The sequence below is a fragment of the Gossypium arboreum genome, chromosome 8 (assembly GCF_025698485.1).
Source record: "Gossypium arboreum isolate Shixiya-1 chromosome 8, ASM2569848v2, whole genome shotgun sequence".
In the NCBI taxonomy this organism is placed as follows: domain Eukaryota; kingdom Viridiplantae; phylum Streptophyta; class Magnoliopsida; order Malvales; family Malvaceae; genus Gossypium; species Gossypium arboreum.
The window spans coordinates 136,674,953-136,684,702 of NC_069077.1; the positions used below are offsets into that span (position 1 = coordinate 136,674,953).

The 9,750-nt window shown below is 32.4% G+C and overlaps 1 protein-coding gene across 7 annotated transcripts; it reads right to left on the bottom strand.

The window, feature by feature from the left end:
* Positions 1–331: 331 nt before the first annotated feature.
* On the bottom strand, positions 332–7,689 carry LOC108467601 (uncharacterized). Of its 7 annotated transcripts, none has more exons than XR_008269577.1 (23): positions 7,287–7,689; positions 6,872–6,951; positions 6,652–6,738; positions 6,280–6,550; positions 6,088–6,144; positions 5,451–5,515; positions 5,203–5,286; positions 4,700–4,750; positions 4,545–4,607; positions 4,395–4,441; positions 3,977–4,046; positions 3,826–3,888; positions 3,251–3,340; positions 3,132–3,170; positions 2,610–2,759; positions 2,452–2,529; positions 2,280–2,365; positions 1,805–1,853; positions 1,619–1,699; positions 1,347–1,440; positions 1,134–1,238; positions 677–711; positions 332–561 (listed from the first exon to the last, which is right to left on the bottom strand). XR_008269577.1 is itself a non-coding variant. In XM_017768300.2 (23 exons), exons 1-22 carry the CDS (start codon positions 7,402–7,404, stop codon positions 1,174–1,176), a joined length of 1,686 nt encoding a protein of 561 aa, XP_017623789.1. In that variant the 5' UTR covers positions 7,405–7,689; the 3' UTR covers positions 332–711; positions 1,134–1,173. The 7 variants fall into 7 exon arrangements, 5 of the variants coding, with proteins under 5 accessions (XP_017623789.1, XP_052874254.1, XP_052874253.1 ...); XM_017768300.2 differs by having other exon boundaries at positions 332–711; positions 6,280–6,397; positions 6,500–6,550; XM_053018294.1 differs by lacking the exon at positions 677–711.
* Positions 7,690–9,750: the final 2,061 nt, after the last annotated feature.

Genomic DNA, 9,750 nt, shown 5'->3' on the forward strand with positions numbered 1-9,750 from the left:
TAAATACAATATTAATCATAAAACTTTTCCAGATTATTTTTAAAAACATGCAAATTTATTTCCCTTATGTCGATCGATATGCATAAATTATGATTCCATAGCTATTGTCGAAATTGTTAACTAACGATTATCATTTATAAAACAAATACACGAAGTTAGAATCAATCAAGCTCGTGTAGATGCTATTACCAACTAAGCTGTAATTTTGCATAATGTTTGAGACCAAAAAATTATCGGTAACTTTGCAATCTATCTTACTAAACTCTTAATTTTCTTGTAAAAGTGTTACTTATTTCAAGCATATTCGAAGAGATATAATCATCCAAATATATATAAAATTTTGAATATATTCGTATAGAACAAACAAATCCAAGTAATACAGTTTGCGAGAGAGAATTTTTCTCGGAAACTAATCCCATGAGTTACATCCAATTAAAAAAAACTTGTACAATAGAAAGGAAATCAATAAAAAATTGTTATATAACTTTCAAACATAGAGCTACAATTTTCAGGAACTCACCCCGAAAATTTGGCCTGTGAATATATCATCAGGTTATATTCCTGGATCACAGCAGATAAGAAACAACACATCGAGTAAGAGCTCCAACCATAATATGTGCCTTAACTCGAATTCTATTGCAATAAGATTCACTTGAGGAACCCTCTTTGGGTATACCTATAACACAAGACCTCCAATCTACCAATTTCCTCCTACATTGAAGGTGCTCGGTATCAGTTAAAACGAAGCTAAATAAGTGAAAGTTATATGTTATTGTACTATACAACACCAATCAACGGACAAACAGATGCAGCAAGCCGGGGACCAAACACTGCCAAGTCAACAGATAAGGATGCACTGTTCTAGACCACAGCAAATTGCATACGTATAGGAAAATACCTGTCCCTAGTACAACTCTCTAAATCCCTTCCCTATGCAATTTTATGTGAAAGTCAGAAGAAACATGAGCAAACAATACTAGAAAATCCCATTGACCAAACCTGTCAGGATGCCAGTGTAGACACTAGTCTCTAGAGTAGATACCATCAAGGTCAAATCATGTTCTAAACCAAGCAGGTTACTAAGCCTGCCTAAGGAAAGTCCCAACACATTTCATTTTCAGAGGGATGTTCACCTTGTAAAACTGATTTGGATGTATCGATATAACTAGTAAATCAACTTCCATTTTGATGCCTTGTAAGATATGCTTCTAATTTTCCCCTTGCAGCTAATATAAGACCTATAATAACCAAGGCATAAATGTCATTATTGTCTCACATGCCAATTTCATGAAATATTTGCTTATAGAAAACATGGAAACTGAATGACCAAGCATGCCGATTAGTACCTAAAAATAGAGCTGAAGGCTTCCCCGGCCGTGATTTAAATTCTGGATGAAACTGCACACCAACATAAAATGGATGACTTGGAAGCTCCAGAACCTGCAAAATGCAAAAAAATAAATGAACTTGTCCTTTTCTTGACTGAAAAACTACAAGGAAAAAAATCCAAATCCGCTTGAATTAAACAGCTGGACACCCCCTCCCCCCCTCCCCCCCAAAAAAAAAAATAAAAATAAAGAACTTCAACAAGGAGGAGAAAAAAGACGTGTAAACCCACCTCCATCCTTTTCCCAGTTTCATCCTTCCCAACAAATTTTAGCCCAGCTTCTTCAAGAACCCCGATGACATCTGGGTTTACCTGCATCAGTGTCAAGCAAGGGGCAATAAATCATATCATAAAATATTGAGTTATGCTGATAGATCCAATTTTTCTCCTCTTTCCAGTTGAATCAGCTCGACTAACCTCATATCTGTGCCGGTGTCGTTCATCTACATAATACGGATTGCAGTACCTAGCAAGTGAAATAAAAAAGAATTATCATGCATGGCAATCGAAACATACATCAAAAACTTTGATGGGAATTTCTAGTTGCATGTAAAGACCGGGTGAGCTCTGATTCATACACTATTAGAAGCAGCAGCACTCACTGCACAATATCTGTTTTTGGTACACAAGAAGGGCTTATTTTACCAACCAACATCTTGATAAATAATTCAGATAAGGTAACACTTCATGGGAAGCAATGCCATCTAAAAGACATAACATCATACCCTTGTAAATTACTTGTGTTACATAAACCTTGTCATCCAGAGGTCACAAGGCATGAGAGCCCATTGCACAAATGGGAGACAAATGGATTAAGAGTTCTCTTTTCTTTTTTGCAAAGTAGAGTTTGAAGAAGCTTCTAAATTAAACAAACCAACAGATAATAACATACAATTTAGAAGTAACACAATCAGGGGTCTGAAATAGTGTTCTTCGAGATCCCAGTCTCATTGTGCTTCCCATATGTGTTCTGGAGCCCTGACACATAAAATATAACATAATCTAGTGCTGCAAGCATGCGGAAGGAGTATGAAAAAGTAAAATGAGAAAGAGGAAATGTATACTTCAGGCATAAAAATGACAACAGGATCAGGTGTCTCATCATCAAACTCATTACTGTTTGCCTTTTCTAAACCAAGAACCTGGACCAAATAACTCAAAAGGCTTTTAATGTGTAACTTTCGAAAATAGAAAACGTGCATTTGAAAGAAAAGTCACTTACAGATCTGGCATACTCAATGACAGAGATCTGCATGCCCAAGCAAATGCCAAGATAGGGAGCATTGTTCTCTCTAGCATATTTTGCAGCCAATATCATTCCACTCACACCACGATCTCCAAATCCACCAGGAACTAGAACACACTCAGCATTCTACAAAATAGCAGTTCCAAGAAAAAATATAAATCAATTTCCACAACACCTCTCATCCCCAATTCCCTTTAGAGTAAGCTATGCTGCATAAAAACAGTAGCGCAAACTAAATAGAAAGGATAAGTACAAACTCAAATAAGAACCACCACCACCACCCCTTTTGAAAAGGATAAATATTCAAATGGTAATCTATGATCCAATTTAAGACAGAAACTCAACTCTTAACAATTACATAAATAATTTAGTTCTAGCCTATACTTGCAGAAAATTAGACCAAGAAAATGCTAAACCAAGATAGGTTGTTAGATAATGAATCTGGCATTGAAGGAAGTTAAGCCATTAAAACAATAGATACAACTATGAAAGGCTTACTCTTAAACTCTTCCACGCAGCAGCATAAGCTTCTGGTGCCTGGATGAGACAGAAGAATGTTTAGATAGTATCATTTTCAAACAAAAATTGCAACAGCAAAAGTGTTACTGATTCAATACCGATTGGGCAGTATCATCCTCAAGGTCTGAAGCTGCAATCCAGTCAATAGAAGGCTTCAAAGAGCATGCAATGCAAGCATGTAAAAGTGCCTACAAGAGAAGGAAAACATTTATAGAAATGGGTAGTAGAAAATAACAATGATTACCACCAAACCTAAAAGTCACTAAACTCCGATATCCAGAAAACATGCAACCAACTAGGAGACATGATTTAAACCAGGCACCACTAATAAAGAATACCTAGTTTTCAATCAGTCACAATATGATATGGCTTTTACCAAATTGATCTAGCTGATAAAATACCAACATGTAGGAAATGGAGTAATACAAAGTTCTGAAGTGATCCAAGTGCTAATCTTTCCAACAAATGAAACATTTAAATAATTATTTATGAAAACCTTACCACCCACCTTAGTCAAAAAGGATGAGAAGATGGATAATTTAACAGCAATAATAATATACCAGAAGGCCTTGTATAACACTAAGTGTCCATTGAAGGATGAAATTTCCCATAACATATACTAGGGGTAAAATAAAGGAAGTCTAAAAGTTAAAAAATTAAACCAGCATTACACCTTCACAACGGATAGATATGAGTCTGTCAGACCAACATACTTTCCCACCATTGCAATCCGCACCTGCAGACAAGGTTATGTTTTTGTATCGCATGAGAAAGATTTCTTCTATTTCAAACTGGACAATTAGAACTAAATTAAGAATACTAACAGAATCAGTGAGATTATCAAATGTTTCTGCCCTCCTGGTCCAAGCTTCTAAATCTGGAGGTGTGGCAATGCTGAAACAGAACTTTATAGCTCTTAGTAAAACTGATCAAAACTTCCTGCAATTAATACCTCGATCCAAATTTAATGGTGAATTTTGGTAGTTAACAGCCAATCCCAACGGTCTGACATTCTAACCAGTAATAAATATAACCTTTTGCCAAGTGCTAAAATCACAGAGATAGAAGAGAAAAAGATTGACAATCAACTAGTGATGCTCCATAAAAAATATTGGATTGCCTAAGCCAGCCGCATTGTGCAGCAAAGAGTTAAGCCATAACAAAGTAAAATTTATAACAAACTTAGTTATCTGATGATATTTAGAGAGAGAGGGATGATGAAATGTTGAACCAAAAACTAACCTGAGCAAATTGAGCTGTTTCAGAATTGAATGATGAGCATTTTGGTTCTGAAGCAATATACAATATGTAACATCACCAAAAAGAATATAAAAGAATGAGACTAGGAATCTTTAAGTTCCAGACAAATGGAAGAACTGCTATAGAACATACTCTAAGTAAAAGAGGAATATGCCAAATGTTGGGAACATCATGAATATTTAGGATGTTCGCAGCCTGTGAAGAACCAGAAGGATAAACACAATCCTTAGTAAAGATGACCAAACTAACTCAAAAGAATACAAACCAAATTTTGCAATCAAATTTACCTCAACATGACAAAATTGTGAAAGTTTCATCTTTGTATTATCCAATAATGGCTGTAAGTCACCAACCAAAAGGTGTATTTACCATCAGTTTGGGACAAAGCTCAGATCAAGAAAACAAAGAAATCAAAAGGATATCCAGCAAGATAAAAGGAGAAAACACAAGTAAACCCAAGGGCTAAAGCTGAGAAAATGCAATTGTTCACAAAATATTTATATGATATGAATGCTACAGATAAGATGCCAAGTTATATATGACAATTTCAACAACAGTTTGCAGCAAAACTTATGTAAGTAAAGCGCCAACATAATGCCGCACCCCACAAAGATGATAATGATTACATAGGTTCATGCCAACACATTTAAAAACTAATAAAAATGCCTAAAAGTGATACAATGAGCCAACGCAATAATACTCCAGAAAGATAAAATGCAATGATGCAATTCTCCAAACGATTCTAATGAAAAACTCATCTACTGCAAGAAGTACATGAGAGGCAGTGTACCTGAGCTGAGCGACATGCAAGCAGATGAGGAGTCAAGCCTAATGCTCTAAGTTCTCGGACACTATGTTGTGTAGGCTTAGTTTTCTGCATCACAGAGAGAGTGAGATGGAGAATTATTGACACCACAATTGGCGGCGATGCTTAATAAGGAACTTAACTGATATCAGTTTTAAAATAAGATCCAAACAATGATCTAAAAGTACTTTGCAATTTATGTATTATGTTTAAGGAAAATTATGGTGTATTACTTGCTCTCCAACTACACCCAGCACAGGTATTAGGCTGACATGAATGAGGCAGAAGTTATCTTTCCCTGAGGAAGAAAATGAAAATTATTATGACACATGAAGATTAATATCCAAAGATACCAAATAGATTGATATAGTCTCTTTGAACCACTCCATAGATGCAGAATCAAATGTTCTAGATTGAGGTTTAACAGAATGGTAATGGCTACCAGACATTCAGAAACCTGAATAACTGTAACTTCTCATTTATCAAATTGAATGTGTGGGTACAAACACCACCGCAAATGCATGTCCAAAGTATTTAACCTATTGACCAGCATAGCCTGGTACATTTGAATAATGCAGAAGTTGCAAAATTGCAGCACTACATAATCAAATTATATTAACCCCCCCCCCCCCCCGGCCCAGCAAAAAAAAGGCCGACACATTCCTTATGAATCCAGGTTCCTATAGCACAACTTTCTGGTCTGTGACTACATGTGGATCTGAAAGGTCACCATATATGTGTCAATCTAAATAAGCACTGGACACCACATGACAAGGCTAATTATCAAGTTGGAACAAAATGATTGATAAACAAACAAAGCGACAAAGTATTATTACATTCCTAAATAAACAGAAAATACTGCAGACTTACCAACTGAAAAGGACAACTGTCGTAAAGCCTCAATGAATGGCATTGATTCAATGTCACCTGAAGAAACACCCCCATACAAATAAAAAAGAATAAAGAATTTCTCACCCCACAAAAAAAAAAGCAAGAAAGAAAGAATAAAAAAAAAGGGGAATTCTTGACACGTCAAGCTTCTTTTTTTAGCATAATTCATACCAACAGTGCCTCCCAACTCTATCACACAGACATCAGCAGGACCCTCTTTTCCATCCACAGGAATAAGAGCAACTGCCTCGATCCTATCCTTAATAGCATCTGTGATGTGTGGAACAACCTGGGATCCACACAAAAGTGAAAAGGACATGAACTTATTGTTATTTGTTACTTTCTTCATGCATACAAAAGTAGATAGATGATCGGTAATAACAAAAGTCACCTGAACGGTCTTTCCGAGATAATCACCTTTTCGTTCCTTATCAAGGACAGACTGGTACGAAATGCAACAGATTATTAATTTTCACCCACTAATATAACTCCAGTGAAGACTGAACAAATATATTAGCATCTACCCTGAATAAACAGAAATACCTGATAAATCTTTCCAGTAGTAACGTTGTTGTCTTTAGTAAGGGTGACATCTAGGAAACGCTCATAATTACCCAAATCCAAATCGACCTTTTAAAACATTAACATAAACCAAATTAGTCAATATTATACTGCAGTGAGGTCGCTTTTTTCTCTTTTTTTGGCAAATACTATAAGTACAAAACACTTCATGCTAGAGACAAAAGAAAGGGGATAGCAAAACCTCTCCACCATCATCAAGAACAAAAACCTCCCCATGTTCAAAAGGCGACATGGTTCCAGCATCCGTGTTGAGATAAGGATCTGCAAGATACAAAGATGAAGGTTAACGAACAGATTAAAGTAAGATTAAAGTAAGCATACTCAGGAGGGTTCTCAAATTAAAAATATAAAATAAACCCAGAAAGAAAAAGTTAAGGAACCATAGAGCAAGCAATAGCAATAATAAACAGTGAAAAAGAGTGCAGAATATATAAAGCTTCCCAAACAAATGCACTAAAAATGTGAACTGTTGGTCGAGAAAAACAAAACCCAGAAACAAGCCCAGAAGCCTGAACCCATACAAAAAATTAAATAAATAACCGAAAATAAGAGAAAAAAGATTATGGAAAAAAAGGGATTGTAAGGAGGAAAGAAACCAATTTTAATGGAAGTAACACGAAGGCCACAGGCTTGAAGAACAACGCCTATGCTACTGGCGGTGACGCCCTTGCCAAGTCCACTTACGACTCCTCCAGTAATCAAAACGTACTTCATTTCAGTTTTCTTTGAAGAAACAGTGGATTAAGGTGATGGTGAATTGTATTGCAGGCAAAGTGTTTGATTGTTTGAAGATGAAGAAGAAGAAGCGTAAACGACCTTTACTGGAAGTCGCTTTCCAGGTTTTTCAGCCTTTTAAATAAACAAATGGGTCTTTGAAAGCATGAATAACCGAAACCTTTTTAGGGTACCGCACTGCTTTAGTACAAGGTTGGTTTTGGATATACAGTGAATTTCACCAGCTGACATTGAAATTTTTCTCATTAAAATTCTATTACAGGGTATGTCTATACAAACTACATTTATCCAACATATATTTTAATTACAGAAGGAATTTTTATAATTTTTAATTGAATTGATATTTGATTAATCTGTGACACTAACTCAATCAGAAATTTTATTAATACTATAGATAAATGACATTTTTATTAATAATATAAATATAATTTTGATACGTGATATTTAGAATTCATATGTGTACATAAAAATAATATACAAATGTAATTTAGTTGTGTATTTTAAAATAAAATACAAATATAAGATTTCATTGATACAGATGATATGGACTCAAAATTTATCATATGTAATTTTTTATTAATTTTATTAAAAATATAGAAAGACAAAAGTACAATCGTTCTAATATAAATTGTTTATATTTATAATGGTATTTTCGTTATTTCCTTAATCGAGTAGGTGATTAATTAACTTTGTGACACTAACTCAATCAGGAGTAAATATAAATATACAAATAATGTGGATGGATTTCAAGTTTCATCATGTACAATTTTTTATTGGTTTTATTAAACATATAAAAAACAAAAATACTCTCACAATAATATAATTTATTTATACATGGAAGGATATTTTATATTTTTAATCAAATCGAAGTCGGTTGACATATTATTTAATATATCTTTTTAAATATTTTTTGAAAGACTAACTATTTTAATTAATATGTAATTATCTTATTTTACTATTTTAAAATGATTAACTAATGAGTTATTATGTCCATCAATTGAATTTTATTTCGATTGGAAAATGATTAAAAGTCTATTTTTTACAAAATAAATTATATTATTACGAAAATGTTGTTAAATTATATTTTTATATAAAATTAATAAAAAATTAAACGAAATTTGAACTTAACATCTCATAGTATTTATATATTTAACTTTTTTTATTTCAATTAAAACTTCATTTAGTTATTACATAAACTTTTGATGAATATAATTTTATTTTCTTTCATCTATATCAAGAATCTGACATAATCTAATTATAAATAAAATAAATTTTTAAAACCTTTAAATTGGCATAAATAAAAAGTAATTAAGAAATTGCACATTGGTTATAATATATTAAATTATTAAGCAATAAAATGATAAAGTTTTCTGCAAAAGTTTAAATTTTAAAAAAAATATGAAAAAGGATACAATCTAATTATAATCTATAATATATATAAAAGTATGAATTTAATCGATTGAATTTTACCTCAATTGATATTAACATTATTATTAATGTAAGAAGACATAAATTTAAACACATTAAAACACATCATTTATCCCATATTTAAAAATTACAGAAAAATTACAAATAAATTTAGACATTAAAACACATTATTTATCTCCTATTTAAACAGATCATGATTACTTTGTCGTACTTTGTGGAAGTCAATTAAACTAAACGGTTGAAAACAAAGGAAAACAAAGAAGAAAAAGAATGAAACAAAGATTGAGTATGACGCAGGAATGGAAAAAAAAAATTATTAAATGCTAAAGGCAAAGGCGTGTGTTCAATTGGTTGTAGGCACCGGTTATTTATACATACTTTTAGTGTTAAAATTTAGTTAGATTTTTTTTAAATATAATCACTAAATAATTTTAAATATTATCACGAATTTAAAAATCAAATTTAAAATAAAATTTAAGTTAGTTATAAAGCAATAATATCAAAAATCTTTTAATCTTTATCTAGTCACTTTTTAAAAAAAGTCTTCAACCCTTCAATCTTTATTCAGTCATCTTTGAATATTTAATCCTTCAATCAAGCCCTCTTCTTTACTTTTTATTTCAATTTAGCCTATTTTTGTAAGAGTTTGAATTCAACACACCAACTTTATTTTTTATAAGAAAAAAATCTAAATTTAATAGCTTTTTATTTGATAATTAGCCAAAAATAAATATATTAAAATATAAATTTATCCTACTATTAAACATTATATAAATAATAATAATTTCTAAATTTTTTTCATAACCTCTCTATCACATTAGTCGTGTTGCTATTAATAGACCATCCAAAAAAGGCACATCATGTAAGGATTTTTCTGCCAACCTCTAGTGTTTTTTT